The sequence below is a fragment of the Dendrobates tinctorius genome, unplaced genomic scaffold (genome assembly GCF_039654945.1).
Source record: "Dendrobates tinctorius isolate UK_male_01 unplaced genomic scaffold, ASM3965494v1 ptg000099l, whole genome shotgun sequence".
In the NCBI taxonomy this organism is placed as follows: domain Eukaryota; kingdom Metazoa; phylum Chordata; class Amphibia; order Anura; family Dendrobatidae; genus Dendrobates; species Dendrobates tinctorius.
This window is the reverse complement of record NW_027361767.1, coordinates 806396-824741: the sequence shown is the minus strand read 5'-3', so window position 1 is coordinate 824741 and position 18346 is coordinate 806396. Positions and strand designations below refer to the sequence as shown.

At 43.0% G+C, this 18346-nt stretch overlaps 1 protein-coding gene across 4 annotated transcripts; it reads left to right on the top strand.

Annotated features, from left to right (window-relative positions):
* The first annotated feature begins 4522 nt into the window (after positions 1-4522).
* Positions 4523-16616, top strand: LOC141099224 (uncharacterized). Of its 4 annotated transcripts, none has more exons than XM_073587366.1 (10): positions 4523-4672; positions 8415-8569; positions 8650-8785; positions 8947-9080; positions 10058-10231; positions 12065-12176; positions 12727-12883; positions 13263-13354; positions 14857-15025; positions 15170-16616. In XM_073587366.1, exons 2-10 carry the CDS (start codon positions 8420-8422, stop codon positions 16113-16115), a joined length of 2070 nt encoding a protein of 689 aa, XP_073443467.1. In that variant the 5' UTR covers positions 4523-4672; positions 8415-8419; the 3' UTR covers positions 16116-16616. The 4 variants fall into 4 exon arrangements, with proteins under 4 accessions (XP_073443467.1, XP_073443466.1, XP_073443470.1 ...); XM_073587365.1 differs by having other exon boundaries at positions 12724-12883; XM_073587369.1 differs by lacking the exon at positions 10058-10231.
* The last annotated feature ends 1730 nt before the right edge of the window (positions 16617-18346 follow it).

Below are 18346 nucleotides of genomic sequence, written 5' to 3'. Positions count from 1 at the left end.
CAGATCGCTTTGTAGCAAGGCACGGTGGAAAATGAAAGATGTTACCTGATTGGTTGCCAGTTTTATTTTCTTCCCCCTCCGAACTGTAAGTTGTTCATAGTTTATGAGACTTGTAGGCCTCAATCCTCTGCTTCTGTAATCTTCCCAGTGTCCCCATGTAGAACTAATGCTCAGTGCACCATACTCCAATTAGATTTATTGATAGGACTATACAGGGATATTCTTGTCCTCCAATCGCAAATTATTAGTGTAAATATTCAAAAGCCCAACACCCAATCACGCCTGTAATAATGGAGATCTGACACGCCCCGGCGCTCCCCGACAGAGTGATCTGGGAAACACCATCTGCAGCGTCCCTACGAGGCCGCGCTCACACCATCCGTATTTGTAAGAAAAGACCAGGAGAGGAAAAGCTGCACAATGAATCCGCTGAAAAGAAGCTTCCCATCATTTCTGGGCATCTTGATGCTTTTTACCGTGAAAAAAACGCTTTGTGGTAAAAAACGCAGCATGCTCATTAACTTCGCAGATTTTTCCGCATTTTTGGCCATTTCTATGGGTCTGGAACCGCGCGGAAAAAAAACGCATAAAAACCGCGCGGTTTCTGGGAAGGGAGTCCGGTTTTTAAGCAGAAAATTTCTGCTACGTGTGCACAAAGCCTAATAGAAACACGGCATCACTTCTGGATTTATCACCCACTCCTGGATTTGGCTTACAGGTACTGAGGTAAAATACTTATCGTGTGCACGTGACCTAACACTGGCATCCACAGTGCCCCCATAATATCAGCGATATCCACAGCGCCCCCCATAATAACAACGATATACACAGTGCCCCCATAATATCAGCGATATCCACAGCGCCCCCCATAATAACAATGATATACACAGTGCCCCCATAATATCAGCGATATCCACAGCACCCCCCATAATAACAGCGATATCCACAGTGCCCCCATAATAACAGCGATATCCACAGTGCCCCCATAATATCAGCGATATCCACAGCGCCCCCCATAATAACAGCGATATCCACAGTGCCCCCATAATAACAGCGATATCCACAGCGCCCCCCCATAATAACAGCAATATCCACAGCGCCCCCCATAATAACAGCGCTATCCACAGTGCCCCCATAATATCAGCGATATCCACAGTGCCCCCATAATAACAGCGATATCCACAGCGCCCCCCCATAATAACAGCAATATCCACAGCGCCCCCCATAATAACAGCGCTATCCACAGTGCCCCCATAATATCAGCGATATCCACAGTGCCCCCATAATAACAGCGATATCCACAGCGCCCCCCATAATAACAGCGCTATCCACAGTGCCCCCATAATATCAGCGATATCCACAGTGCCCCCATAATAACAGCGATATCCACAGCGCCCCCCCATAATAACAGCAATATCCACAGCGCCCCCCATAATAACAGCGATATCCACAGTGCCCCCATAATATCAGCGATATCCACAGTGCCCCCATAATAACAGCGATATCCACAGTGTCCCCATAATAGTGATATCCAGTGCCCCCATAATATCAGCGATATCCACAGCGCCCCCCCATAATAACAGTGATCTCCACAGTGCCCCCATAATATCAGCGATATCCACAGTGCCCCCATAATAACAGCGATATCCACAGCGCCCCCATAATAACAGCGCTATCCACAGCGCCCCCATAATAACAGTGATATCCACAGTGCCCCCCATAATAACAGCGATATCCACAGTGTCCCCATAATAACAGCGATATCCACAGCGCCCCCCATAATAACAGCGATATCCACAGTGCCCCCATAATAACAGCGATCTCCACAGTGCCCCCCATAATAACAGCGATATCCACAGTGCCCCCCATAATAACAGCGACATCCACAGTGCCCCCCATAATATCAGCGATATCCACAGTGCCCCCATAATAACAGCGATATCCACAGTGCCCCCCATAATAACAGCGACATCCACAGCGCCCCCCATAATAACAGCGACATCCACAGCGCCCCCCATAATAACAGCGATATCCACAGTGCCCCCATAATAACAGCGATCTCCACAGTGCCCCCCATAATAACAGCGATCTCCACAGTGCCCCCATAATAACAGCGATCTCCACAGTGCCCCCCATAATATCAGCGATATCCACAGTGCCCCCATAATAACAGTGATATCCACAGTGCCCCCATAATATCAGCGATATCCACAGTGCTCCCATAATAACAGCGATATCCACAGTGTCCCCATAATAACAGCGATATCCACAGTGTCCCCATAATAACAGCGATATCCACAGTGCCCCCATAATAACAGCGATATCCACAGTGCCCCCATAATATCAGCGATATCCACAGTGCCCCCATAATAACAGTGATATCCACAGTGCCCCCATAATATCAGCGATATCCACAGTGCCCCCATAATATCAGCGATATCCACAATGCCCCATAATAACAGCGACATCCACAGTGCCCCCATAATAACAGCGACATCCACAGTGCCCCCATAATAACAGCAATCTCCACAGTGCCCCCATAATAACAGTGATATCCACAGTGTCCCCATAATAACAGCGATCTCCACAGTGTCCCCATAATAACAGCGATATCCACAGTGCCCCCCATAATAACAGCGATCTCCACAGTGTCCCCATAATAACAGCGATATCCACAGTGCCCCCATAATAACAGCGATATCCACAGTGTCCCCATAATAACAGCGATATCCACAGTGCCCCCCATAATAACAGCGATATCCACAGTGCCCCCATAATAACAGCGATATCCACAGTGCCCCCATAATAACAGCGACATCCACAGCGCCCCCATAATAAGCGATCTCCACAGTGCCCCCCATAATAACAGCGATATCCACAGTGCCCCATAATAACAGCGACATCCACAGTGCCCCCATAATAACAGCAATCTCCACAGTGCCCCCCATATAGGTATTTTGACCTGCGGATTTTACAAAATCCGCACCTAATCCGCAGCGTGTGCACTAGGGTGACCGGATCTCATATGGGGGGGAAAAAAATGTCAGAATCTTGTTCGTCTGGACCCCACAAAACGATTCCCCTTTCCAGATATTGAGAGAGCCAAAATTTGAGCTCGATCAAACGACGTTAACCCCTGCCGCTCGTCGCTCAAAGTTTGAAAAAATCCAAATTGAGGTATTTTAAGATTTAGGTATTTTGCATAGTCTGTAAAGGTACTGTCACACTTAGCGATGTACCAGCGATCCCGACCAGCGATATGACGCGGTCAGGATCGCTGGTACATCGCTAAGTGGTCGCTAGTGAGCTGCCACATAGGCAGATCTCACTAGCGACATCGCTGGGGACGGGGATCGCTACTTACCTGTCACACCAGGCGATCCTGCGTCCTCCCGCCCGGCTCCACGCGTCGCTCGTCCTCACAGCAGGAAGCGCCACAGGAAGCTGACGACGAGAAACAGTCCTGAACGTTCTCGCGCGATCAGCGATAAGCAGCGGGGGAGCCGGTCGCTGGTAAGTATCAGACACAGAGATATCGCTAGCAATATCGCTATAACGTCACTAGTTATAGCGATATTGCTAGCGATATCTCTTAGTGTGACATGCCCTTTAGACTATAAAGAATGTGACAACAACATTGCAGAAATAGCCCTGACCAAATTTTCGAACCATTTGTGGTATTTGAATGCAGAGTTGGTGGGATTATCGTTTTTTGATCCCACCATTACAGACAATGAAAAGTTGTTAATGGCTAATAAATTGCTCAGTAGCACAGATGAACCATCAGAGCCCGCTAACCTACATGAGTTGATAATTTTACATAGTTATCTTATCTATTCTAGAGCTTTTGTTAAAGTAGTTTTTGAAACGTCAGAATATAATGCTCGGCATTTGCTTACAACTTGCAGGACATATTGCTTTTGTTCTTCATCTTTTGTCAGAAGGCCGTTAAAGTCGGTTACTTCCTACCTCTTTTAATTTTTCTTTCCTAACTTTTGGATTTACAACCCTAGCGTGCTCTGATGGTTCATCTGTGCTACTGAGCAATTTATTAGCCATTAACAACTTTTCATTGTCTGTAATGGTGGGATCAAAAAACGATAATCCCACCAACTCTGCATTCAAATACCACAAATGGTTCGAAAATTTGGTCAGGGCTATTTCTGCAATGTTGTTGTCACATTCTTTATAGTCTAACAGACTATGCAAAATACCTAAATCTTAAAATACCTCAATTTGGATTTTTTCAAACTTTGAGCGGCGAGCGGCACGGGTTAACGTCGTTTGATCGAGCTCAAATTTTGGCTATCTCAATATCTGGAAAGGGGAATCGTTCTGTGGGGTCCAGACGGACAAAATTCCGACATCGATTTTTTGCGGCCACCCTAGTGTGCACACAGCCTAATGCTTCCACTTCACCCACGGAGATGGTGGTACATGCTACAGACGCTGCATCCACTCACAGGCCCTAGAGCCACCTCTAGGTGTATGATTACCTGTCAGACCTAATTTCACCTTGACAGGAGTTAATAGTGTGCAGCTGATCCCCATGGGGCAATTAGAGGGAGTTGTCAAATATCACCACAGACATGGCGAGAGCGGTGTATAAGACAAATCTAATCCTTCACAGTAGCTGCGCCTTGTCCCAAGAGCTCACAATCATCAGTCACTGGTAAGGTGTGCTGTATCTTATCGTCCCATCAAGTGGTCTTTTTTTTTTGTCCAAAACGTGGCAAAAACCTCCATGACACCAAAGTGTGAACACTCCCTGAGCTGCCGTACTGCACGTGATGGACTGACTCACTGCTATGGAAATTACTTTGGTTGTCATTAGTTGTAGTGCATTTGTATATGGAAATATTGTAGCTGGATGGTGTTTACTGCATAAAGTCCACAGACAATAATTAATAATGTGCCGGCTGCCGAAAATAACCGTCCTGTGTGGCCTAGGTGCCAGGGAAACGCCAGCAAGCCCTGAGGGGGATTATTGTAATACAAGGTTACAGGGTAATAAGAGGATCAGGAGCCGGGTTACTGTAATAAGAGGTTACAGGGGTAATAAGAGGATCAGGAGCCGGGTTACTGTAATAAGAGGTTACAGGGTAATAAGAGGATCAGGAGCCGGGTTACTGTAATAAGAGGTTACAGGGTAATAAGAGGATCAGGGGCCGGGTTACTGTAATAAGAGGTTACAGGGGTAATAAGAGGATCAGGAGCCGGGTTACTGTAATAAGAGGTTACAGGGGTAATAAGAGGATCAGGGGCCGGGTTACTGTAATAAGAGGTTACAGGGTAATAAGAGGATCAGGAGCCGGGTTACTGTAATAAGAGGTTACAGGGGTAATAAGGGGATCAGGAGCCGGGTTACTGTAATAAGAGGTTACAGGGGTAATAAGAGGATCAGGAGCCGGGTTACTGTAATAAGAGGTTACAGGGGTAATAAGGGGATCAGGAGCCGGGTTACTGTAATAAGAGGTTACAGGGGTAATAAGAGGATCAGGAGCCGGGTTACTGTAATAAGAGGTTACAGGGTAATAAGAGGGTCAGGGGCCGGGTTACTGTAATAGGTTACAGGGGTAATAATAGGATCAGGAGCCGGGTTACTGTAATAAGAGGTTACAGGAGTAAGAAGAGGATCAGGAGCCGGGTTACTGTAATAAGAGGTTACAGGGGTAATAAGGGGATCAGGAGCCGGGTTACTGTAATAAGAGGTTACAGGGTAATAAGAGGGTCAGGGGCCGGGTTACTGTAATAGGTTACAGGGGTAATAATAGGATCAGGAGCCGGGTTACTGTAATAAGAGGTTACAGGAGTAAGAAGAGGATCAGGAGCCGGGTTACTGTAATAAGAGGACCAGGAGCCGGGTTACTGTAATAAGAGGTTACAGGGGTAATAAGAGGATCAGGAGCCGGGTTACTGTAATGAGGTTACAGGGGTAATAAGAGGATCAGGAGCCGGGTTACTGTAATAAGAGGTTACAGGGTAATAAGAGGATCAGGAGCCGGGTTACTGTAATAAGAGGATCAGGAGCCGGGTTACTGTAGTGATATTAAAATATTGTTTTTAGTGCAATAGTGAAGTATAAAACACACAAATGATGCCAGATTAACCACAATGTAACAATAGTATCTTTTATGGAAATTAGGGTTCCAATGCAGATATTAACCAGTCTGATAAAGTGCGGCAAGATAGATTATATTAAACCCTTAGTTAAATCATTTGGAGAGTGAATTTAATTCAAAGACAGGGAAATGACTATTTTGTGCCCTTTTTCTGTTTGTATTAAGACTTTCAGGTTTGCCCCCCAAGGTAGCTAGATTTAGCCAAAGTTGTAAATTTCATAACCTGAAACAATTAGTATCCAGACCCAAACGCCTATTAAGGCTGTTATACGATTATAAAATAAACCACACAAGAATGTTGGGTGACCCAAAATTATCTTACCAGCACAACGCTGTATTACAGATGAAATGTCACGGTGAATGAATACGCCTTTTCGTTAGACATTAGGTGGTAGGGGATTTAAAAGGTGTAATTTATATGGGAACATGCCCTTGTCCCTATAATTATATAGGAACCTTCTCTCTGTAAACATATGCTTGACGTCTACCCGGAAAATCCTGCCAAACAATCGAAGTTGTGCGCGTTCCGATAAGAGGAGGGTGCTGGGACCAGTTACTCCTCCAAAAGGAAAGCAGATGGATACACAGACTGCAGTCTGTTAGCCCCAAAGGAATTAATGAAGCTCTTTCTCCTGTTTCATCCAACCCTGATATTTCTTCCTTAGTTCCATGTATCGGTCTTTGAAATACCTCATGACCCGGAATCCTGGCTAAAATCCTTCACAACAGTGAACATGCACATTTAGTATTGCATTCTTCGTGTGATTTTTTTTTTTTTCTCCATGTTCCCACCTTCCTTTTGATGACTCCCTCGGTATAATCCATATATCTAATATCTAACTCAGTAGTGAAAAATATAGCAACATAAGATGTATCCAAATGTATTTCCACATATACACATCTTTCCAAATTATGACAAAAATATCATATTTTAGTTCAATTTTGAGTTGATTTATAATAAATGGCATTCCAAGCTGCTGTATGAGTGATTGTTGCATCTGCCATAATTATTCCTTTGGCAATCTTCATCCATGATAGGTATGAATGGGAATGGGTTGCTAGGCGTATTTAAATAAATCTTATCTGAATAATCCATGTATTATATGATATAGCTATAAAATAAGGAAAAAAACTAACAAATTTGATTTTCAAACATCGTAAATATTAAATACAAATGAATTATTAGACAGATCCAAGCATCCTACTCCAATTGTGCTAATGAGATTAATCTTTAGAAGCTCACTCACTTGAAGTGGCTAAAGCGAGGAATTCTATTGACCTTTTGTTTTGTTTTGTTTTTTTATGGAAAGGCTTGTATATTTATATATTTCTCTTTTAGCTGCTATAAAGCAGGACCGTTTTTTTGTTGATTCTTCGTTATAGCTCATATGATGCAATAGGATTAATAAACTTATATCAATTGCAACATATCTTGTATATAATGAGGAAGAACACCAAAGGAAGAACACCAAAGGAAGAACACCAAAGGAAGAACACCAAAAACAAGTAATAGACTGATTCATATTAGAATGCTGGAATAAACAGATGGGATCGTTTTGCTATAAATGCACTCCGGTTTGGCTGCCAGCAACCTTGCCAGTACTTTACATTATGACAATACCAGAAATACTTTGAATGCTTTATGCATAATGGCTAGCCCCTGATGATCATAGCAGTCATGGCTAATGATGAAACGCGTAGGGCTCGCTCTATGTATTGATATCTTTTTCATCCAGTTAGGATTTTAACTAGGATCTGTGGTTTCATATAGCTGCTTTGGCGATTCTTGCTGCATATATACCAGCCTCACATGATATTCGGGAAAGAACCAATTTCCTATAGCATCAGCCAGTGTCCTATATATAATCTTTCTTGCCACACTTTATCAGACTGGTTAATATCTGCATTGGAACCTCAGTTTCCATAAGATACCACAGTTACATTGTGGTTAATCTGGCGTCGTTTGTGTGTTTTAAACTTCACTATTGCACTAAAAAGAATATTTTAATATTGCTATTATTGGGTTCTATTTTAATTTTTTTTTTTTCTTTCACGCCAATTGTATTAGTCAGTGAATAATTATAATTTTTTGGAGAAATCACAAATATTGGTCTTCTGTGAATTCCATGAGTTACTGTAACAAGTGTCACGAGCCGGGTTAATGTTTAGATTTTCAGTTTTAGGGATACTAGGAGACATTTTATGGATTTAGGCTACGGTAACGATAAACCTGATGTCCATATGTTTTTTTTTTCCCCTTTCTGGGTAATGAACCCCTATAAAATGCATTAGGAACCATGCATCGCTCATCAGGGATGTCAGAGAAAAATGTCCGTGAAATTCTGTCAGAGAATACGGAGCTGAAGAAATTCCATGAGCAGATGAGGAGAGAGGTGCAGGCCATCCTCGGCAGACATGAAGGCGTCCTCAGCGTGGTGACCACAAATGTATGTCGCCCGACAACCTCTTATTCCTCCATGAATGTCCACCTGTAAGCTTATTTTTTTACCTATTGTATGTCTTTCAGAATTCAGCAGCAGTAAACAAGCGCATGGGAGCCGGACGTACTAGGCCCAACCGTGTTGGGGATGTTGGGTTAACAGTAAGCCTAAAGAAACAGTGGAACAGCCTCAAGCAGCTGGTGGAGATACTGGAAGCTCGAGGTGAGGATAAACTAATTCTACCCATTCTGTGTGGAACTGATGGACACAGGCTTGTACTATGGGACTTGGCAGATATATGTCCTTAGTCTGGCATAAACAACAGTTTGGTGCTTTTGTTGAGGCTTCACCTTATTTTATTTTTTTTTCTTTATTCTCTGTAGCGACGCAGGCCAATGTGATTAGCGTGACCGACCATGAGAAGGAACTGACCCGACTCAAGAAGGAGGTAGAGGAGCTTAAAGAAGAGCTAGGACAGAGTCGGGAGTTGATCAGTCAACAACAACAGCTATTACAGGTCTGCTGGGTGCATGGATGGGGCGATACAGGATGTTGAGGGGTTTAGGTTATTGCCTAACTGGCAATTTTGGTTCATGGATCAGATGCTATAGGTTGTAGGAAGATGGAAGTGTGCTTGTATAGGCCATTGAGATGGGTACTTTTTTTTTATTTTTTTTTAATTGTATGGGTAATGGTAACAAGGGGGTATGGAAGCTTGGTTGTTTGGTTTATGGCAAGAAAGCAGAGCCAGTGGTGGCAATGGTTGATGGAGGGAAAATGGAGCCAATGGCGGCAATGGTTGACATTGAGAAAGTGCAGCCAATGACTGCAATGGTTGATGGTGGAAAAGCTGAGTCAATGGCGGGAATGGTTGACGGGAAAGCGGAGCCAATGGTGGCAGTGGTTGACAAAGGGGAAAACTGAGCTAGTGGTGGCGATGGTTGACGGTGGGAAAGTGGAGCCAATTATGGCAATGGTTGACTTTAGGAAATCGGGGACAATAGCGGCAATGGTTGACGGTGGGAAAGTGCATTTCCAGTGCAAAAAACGCACCCTTAGTCATAGTCCTATGACTAAGGCTGTGCTTTCCAGCCTTTGTGTTCACGCACCTGCTCTGCTGATTTGGCTCAAACCTATGTGGTTTCATTCTGGATCCCGTGGAAGCTCCTACACTCTTCTCTCCTGCACAATAATGGCAATGGTTGACGTTAGGAAAGCGGAGACATTGGTGGCAATGGTTGACGGTGGGAAAGTGGATCCAATTTTGGAAATAGTTGAGAAAGTGGGAAAGTGAAGCAAATTGTGGCAATAGGCAGACTTCTGGACCCACTGAGCTCAGGTTGTAGAAGATCAAAATAAATGTTCCATTCTTTATCCTGGGCATAAATGCATATGGTGCCAGCCAAGGGAGTGATAACCAGTACTGAAACCATTGTTAAATATATTTAGAAACTCTGGAAGCATTGAAGGTTGTTTTATCCATGTGTTGTCCAGGACCAGTTGATGCCACTGCCTGGGGAGGGTCAGCAATCTCCTCTCTGGGATGCATACTTCTTGGAAGAACAGCTGAGATTACAGCAAGACCGTGCGGCCTTCGAGGAGCATAAGCTGGCCTTTCAGGATGAGCGGGATAAGTTCACGGAGGCGGCTATCCGTCTAGGAAGAGAGGTAACAGCAGAGTCAATGCTTATGTAACCTTGTTGTGATAATACACTGGGTGCAGAATTATTAGGCAAATGAGTATTTTGATCACATCATCCTTTTCATACATGCTGTCCTACTCCAAGCTGTATAGGCTTGAAAGCCAACTGCCAATTATGTAAATCAGATGATTTGCATCTCTGTAATGAGGAGGGGTGTGGTCTAATGACATCAAAACCCTATATAAGGTGTGCTTAATTATTGGGCAACTTCCTTTCCATTGGCAAAATGGGTCAGAAGAGAGATTTGACGGACTCTGAAAAGTTAAATTGTGAGATGTCTTGCAGAGGGATGCAGCAGTCTTGAAATTGCCAAACTTTCAAAGCGTGATCACCTAACAATCAAGCGTTTCATGGCAAATATCCAACAGGGTCGCAAGAAGCGTGTTGATAAAAAAAAAAAAAAAGGCGCAAAATGACTGCCCATGAATTGAGGAAAATCAAGCGTGAAGCTGCAAAGATGCCATTTGCCATCAGTTTTGCCATATTTTCAGAGCTGCAACGTTACTGGAGTATCAAATAGCTCAAAGTGTGCCATACTCAGGGACATGGCCAGGTAAGGAAGGCTGAAAAACCTTTCAACAAGAAAGATAAGATAAAATGTCAAGACTGGGCCAAGAAATATCTTAAGACTGATTTTTCTAAGGTTTTATGGACTGATGAAATGAGAGCGACTCTTGATTGGCCAGATGGATGGGCTCAAGGCTGGATCAGTAAAGGGCAGAGAGCTCCACTCCGACTCAGACGCCAGCAAGGTGGAGGTGGGGTACTGGTATGGGCTGGTATCATCAAAGATGAACTTGTTGGGCCTTTTCGGGTTGAGGCTGGAGTGAAGCTCAACTCCCAGACTTACTGCCAGTTTCTGGAAGACACCTTCTTCAACCAGTGGTACCGGAAGAAGTTGGTATCGTTCAAGACAAACATGATTTTCATGCAGGACAATGCTCCATCACATACATCCAAATACTCCACAGCGTGGCTGCCCAGTAAAGGTCTAAAAGAAGAAAAAATAATGCCATGGCCCCCTTGTTCATCTGATCTGAACCCCATAGAGAACCTGTGGTCCCTCATAAAACGTGAGATCTATAGGGAGGGAAAACAGTACACCTCTCCGAACACAGTCAGGGAGGCTGTGGTGGCTGCTGCACGCAATGTTGATCATAAACAGATCAAGCAACTGACAGAATCTATGGATGGAAGGAAGGTGAGTGTCATCGTAAGGAAAGGTGGCTATATTGGTCACTGGTGTTTTTTTTTTTTTTTTTTTTTGAATGTCAGAAATGTTTATTTCTAAATTTTGTGATGCTCTATTGGTTTACCTGGTGAAAATAAACAAGTGAATATATTTGTTTTTTATTAAGTTGCCTAATAAATCTGCACAGTAATCGTTACCTGCACAAACAGATATCCCCCTAAGATAGCCAAATCTAGAAAAAAAAACACTCCAACTTCCAAAAATATTAAGCTTTGATATCTGAGTCTTTTGGGTTGATTGAGAACATAGTTCAATAATAAAAAGAATCCTTTCAAATACAACTTGCCTAATAGTTCTGCACACGGTGTAGGATGGGGGCTCGACAACTTGATCTCCAACTGTTAGATGCATGTTGTCAGACTAAACTAATCTTCTGATAAAGCAGAAGTCAAGGAGTCCATAGTTAAGAGAGAACCAAATGTTGGGAGGATCTTCCCCCATCACTGCCATATCCCTGATCTGTTGAGAACTACATAGCCTGTCCATCTTGGGATCTCATCCACTTCCCAGCATGTTTCATTAACCAGTGAGTAACGTTTTATGCAGCGTCTCCAGTTTAAGGCCGATCAGGCTCTTTTCATGAAGCAGCAGTTTTTGAACATGACTCCTAGTCTGGGGACACCTCCGTGGAAGAAGACGCCTCCGTGGTCAGCACTTAGTGAGTACACTGATTTTCTGAGGCTGTGTAGAGGGCATGGCAGGTGTTTGGTACGAAGTATTTGGATAGTTTGGATTATAGCCCAGTTGGCCCCTTCTTTTTTCAATGCTTGTGGGGCAGTGGTTGGCATTTATATTTTCTGGAACCCATCAATCTCATTATTCCGGCCATACATATTATAGAAACAATTGGCCAAACAACTGATTTGGGCAGCACAGGTCATCTATATATTGAGTTTAGGGGTGTCCTGGCTCCCCGCTCCCATATGTTGGGTTAAAAAAAGCATTGGGCATATTAAATTTCTACATGCCCAATCCTTTGCTCTTTAGATCTTAATAGTGCCTGACAGCATTTTGCCCTCACTAGCTACAAGCCCAGCGGGTATATGCGAGTGCAGAGAAATGGCTGCCCACTAAATGACCATTCAGCTGACATCCAAAGGGGGCTATGACCACCTATACTGAATTTTACAGACTTTTCTCTGTTGTGGGTCTATTGGCCCAAATTTGGTTCTAAAGTATTAATAATGTATGCTCTATATTCACAGCAGAGGACACCCCAAATAACTCCTCCAGTAACCCCAAACAGCAGGCCACAGTCGTTCAGTCCTGCGGCACTAAACCTCGCAGAAAGCTTCCTTCTGTAGATCCTGGGACCCCAAGCACGGCGGAGCTGTACCGGGTCCTGAGACTAGCGCCTCCCAGCAGGTGACGAGATTGCATATTACTTACACAGGGATTATTAACTGATGGCAATAATGGGTCTATAGGAAATGACAATACTCGAAAATTGTCATCTGCCATATTGTGCACAGATTTCCTGCGCTCACCTGTGTGCATCAAAGGGGAGAGTAGAAATGAATCACGTGTAGTCTGACCTGTTACCAATGCAGACCTTATCCTTCTCACAGCTGAGCGTTTGCTGCATTATTTCCAGGCTACACAATGCTATACAAGACTTCTCTGTAGCGCCCCCTCAGAACAGGAGGGAGACTTTCATTGCAGCAACTGTTGTGGCTCATGGGGGATAGACTCCTGTAAATTCATTTTTATTAATATATGTATACCTGCATAATGTTTTTCCCAGGTATCATAGATGTGAGAGCAGCAGTCACCAAGACACAGAGTCAGAGGAGAGTAACCAGAGATGGTGTAACAGCCTGTCACCAAGTAGCGAGTGTAAGAAACTTCCAGTCCTACTATTATATGTAGTTATACTGCCACCATGTGCAATAATATAACTACTATAATACTGCCCCCTATGTACAAGAATATAATTACTATAATACTGTCCCCTATGTACAAGAATATAACTGCTATAATACTGTCCCCTATGTACAAGAATATAACTACTATAATACTGTCCCCTATGTACAAGAATATAACTACTATAATACTGTCCCCTATGTACAAGAATATAACTACTATAATACTGTTCCCTATGTACAAGAATATAACTACTATAATACTGCCCCCTATGTACAAGAATATAACTACTATAATACTGCTCCTATGTACAAGAATAGAACTACTATAATACTGTTCTCTATGTACAAGAATATAACTACTATAATACTGCTCCTATGTACAAGAATAGAACTACTATAATACTGTTCCCTATGTACAAGAATATAGCTACTATAATACTGCCCCCTATGTACAAGAATAGAACTACTATAATACTGCCCCCTATGTACAAGAATATAACTGCTATAATACTGCCCCCTATGTACAAGAATATAACTGCTATAATACTGTCCCCTATGTACAAGAATATAACTACTATAATACTGTTCCCTATGTACAAGAATATAACTACTATAATACTGCCCCCTATGTACAAGAATATAACTACTATAATACTGCTCCTATGTACAAGAATAGAACTACTATAATACTGTTCTCTATGTACAAGAATATAACTACTATAATACTGCTCCTATGTACAAGAATAGAACTACTATAATACTGTTCTCTATGTACAAGAATATAACTACTATAATACTGCTCCTATGTACAAGAATAGAACTACTATAATACTGTTCCCTATGTACAAGAATATAGCTACTATAATACTGTCCCCTATGTACAAGAATAGAACTACTATAATACTGCCCATGTACAAGAATATAACTGCTATAATACTGCCCCCTATGTACAAGAATATAACTGCTATAATACTGTCCCCTATGTACAAGAATATAACTGCTATAATACTGTCCCCTATGTACAAGAATATAACTACTATAATACTGTTCTCTATGTACAAGAATATAACTACTATAATACTGCCCCCTATGTACAAGAATATAACTACTATAATACTGCCCCCTATGTACAAGAATATAACTACTATAATACTGCCCCCTATGTACAAGAATATAACTACTATAATACTGCCCCCTATGTACAAGAATATAACTACTATAATACTGCCCCCTATGTACAAGAATATAACTATTATACTGCCCCTATGTACAAGAATATAACTACTACAATACTGCCCCTATGTACAAGAATATAACTACTATAATACTGCCCCTATATACAAGAATATAACTACTATAATACTGTCCCTATGTACAAGAATATAACTACTATAATACCGCAGTTTAGACCTGATTTTTTTTTTATTTTTTTTTTCTCCCATAAATCTTTGATTTTATGCTGTCTCCTTCTAGCTCCAGAGCTACACCCTCTTCCTCAGTTCGTGATTCCGTTTAAGCTGAGCATGACCCCTTATCTTCGCCCCAGGCCCACCCCAGTAAGCTTACCTCGCAGCCACTCTGAGCCTCGAACACCCGCTACTGCAGAGATCTTTAGAACCTTGCGTCTTACTCCAGCTGACAGGTGAGGGGTGAAAGAGAAACTGTAGGAAATGTTAGGGTTGTGTGTACCTCTGGGTGGCGTGGTAAATTTAGTGATGGATGAACAATTTATTCTTGGGAGGAGGTTTAGTTTTTGTGCTGACATCTTTGTCTTCTGGGCTTGTAGTATACCTTCAGTGAAGAAGGGGCATGGGGATGAATTAAGAAGATCCATCCTCCATCATTCCCATCGCAGAGCCAGTATCTCCAAGGTTGCGGAGTCCCCTTGTTGCAGTGATGATATCAGGAGACGTGAGGAAGCTCCGCACTGTTCCCATGAGTTGTCAAGAGCGGATTGTGAGATGGATTCTCTGTCTTTTGAAGATAGCAGACAGACTCACGGCGAAGCGGACACCCCCAATAGTGATGTGCTATCCTCCACGAAGGAAAACTCTGAATGTTTTGACAATGACTCTTTGTACAGAGTGACTCCTCTTCATGACACCACCTACATCTACCATGGAGAGAACATGCCTCATCTTGGGGTTGATGACCACTGCTGCAGCCAACATGGGGACCAAAGCTTGTGGCCATGTAAAGAGAAGTTTTCCACTAAGGCTTGTTCTAATGGCACTTTTAATAAAAAGCCAAAAGTGACCCTCCAGGCTGACGACCGCAGATCTTGTGATACTCTTCAACCTCAGGATGCTTGCAGAAGCGGGACACAAGAGAGACCATGCTATAAAGACCGATGTAGAACTAGATCCAAGGAAGACATTCGCCGTAGAAGTCTCCCTTGTCACCAGTCCAAAGTAGTTCTCCATTTTGAAGATGATGGTACCATGGAAAGAAGCAAGGCAACTCCTCATGGCTCATCCAAGAGAAGAAGATCCTTGGACTCTCTTCACAAACATGTCTGCAAAGCCCAGTCGAAAGAGAGCCATTCTCTCCATAAGAGATCATCTTGTCCCCACCGAGAATACTTGTACACCTCAGTTCCGGGATGTTCACCCTTTCATTTACGTCACTCATGTCCATCTGCTCAAAATGCTGCACCATGCACTACTGAATATGTGGTGTCATCAAGTCTTTATGCTGACCTGTTAACCCCTGTTTCGGATTGCTCCTTCTAAAGATTCTGAACTTGGGTAATTGGAAGAGACTTGATCACTTTTTTTTATATGATAAGACCCTTTTAAATTATTGAGCCCCTTTATCTATAAAGGCTGGTCACCATTTTTTGGTGGGTCCTGGGTAATTACTTCGGATTAGGACTTCCTACTTTCAATGCACTTGGATGGAGGTTGTGAAACTCATTTATCATGGCATCTTAGTTGTCACAAGTTTTTAAAGGAGTGATGACCCAAAAAATGCTCTATTTGTGGCTTCTACCCCCATTGATGTGCAATTTTTGTGCATGGCTAGTTATCGTTTGGTGGAGGAACCCACTGATTATTTATCGTCTACCACAATATTGAGTGCTTAAGTAAGGGATTGCACATCAAACTTTTTGTAGAGCATTGAGCACCATTTTTGCACATTTTGGAGCACAATGGGGTTTGGATTTGTTTACATAAATTATTCATATTGTTAAATTTGTCTGTATTATAAAATTAAAGCCATGGGCAATGTCATGGTGTGCATCACTGAATCTTTGGGCACTACTACCAATACAGAGCAGGTATTGGTGATGAGACCCATTTAGTGTGTATGGGGAAAACACGATGAAACTCATCCCTACATGAGAGCACACGTCATCACATACCAGGTGTAAGACCGGTGATCTATGGTGATGAGACAGCAGATGACAGATGGGCTGGCGGCCCTGTGCTCACATACCTGCATTCATTCATTTACTGGACCTCATTCAGTAGTTGCATTTGCTGGTGGAGGAATCCCAGTTATGCACGGGTCACATATTTGCTTTTATATCCATAATGAACAAATCCTTAAATTTTGAAGTGTCCACCCATTGCTTACGTAAAGACACGCCAAGGCTCTAATAAGCTTCCAGATGTCAAGGCCCAACCACAGTAATAATAAAATCTCAAAGGCTTTGGCTAAAAAAAGTTTTGATTTGAAAGGTCTGATGATAAAATTATTACAGGGTGTTTCCCAGCAATCGTCTGCAATTTGTGGGCAATCTGACAGCAAGTATTACACAGCAGCCATCAGTCAGATAAACAAATGCGCTGGATCCTGTAGAGCACGGGGTGGGCAATTTACTTTCTCTAGGGGCCACATGAGAGTGTGACTGTTGTGGAGGCTGAACCAATAGGCTGAAATTAATTCTGCTCAATCTTAATACAATTAATATTAACATTATAACTTATAGGACTCAATATTGAGCAAAATTAAGTCCCGTATGCAGATATCCCCCTATATTCCGTATGAGCCCCACATAATCTCTCTATACCATGTGAGCCCCCACCTGGCATCCATGCATGCAGTGTGGGCCTCTACCTGGCTTCCATCCATCCATGCATGCAGTGTGGGCCTCTACCTGGCTTCCATACATCCATGCAGTGTGGGTCCCCACCTGGCTTCCATCCATGCAGCGTGGGCCTCTATCTACATGACAAAAAACTCACTCACCTGTCTCCTGTGCACGGAGTCTCAGCAACAGTCATGAAATGTCATCCCATCTGCTGTTTCACACGCTGATTAGTGGAAGATGGAGCTGGCGGTCCTGTTCGCCACCAATATATACACCCATGTCTGCATCCTGAGGATGCAGATCGCATTCACAGTGGCGGGTGCACTGGAGGAGAGGACACGGTGCAGCCACTGGTTCAGCCTTTTGGCAGTTTCTGTCCATGGGCTGCAGTTTGCCTAGGTCTGCTTCAGAGTAAAGTCACTCATACACAGGAATGGTCGTCCTCCGTTACAAGGGCAATAAGATGAAAATGTAAAAAAAATCCATTTAGTAAGGCCTAAATGTCTTTTATGGCCTCTAGTGATTGTAGATGTGGGGTGGAGGCTGACAATGGGTAAAATAAGCCGGATTACTTACCGGTAATGCTCTTTTAATGAGTCCACGACAGCACCCACTTTGGGAGGGATCTGCCCATAGGAACAAGAAACCTACAGAGATAAAAGAGGGCGGTCTGCCTCTCCTCAGTTGGATTTCAGAGTACCCAGAGGCTTGGCAATTATTAGGCCATTATATTATCAAATATTCTAAATTTATTAACTTTACAACTAAGAAGGTGTATATACATTATGTTAACTTCTAGGGAGGGTTAGTGAACGCGTGCTGTCGTGGACTCATTAAAAGAGCATTACCGGTAAGTAATCCGGCTATTTACTCTTCATCATGACAGCACCCACTTGGAGAGACTTTCAGAGACCTTCACCTGGGAGG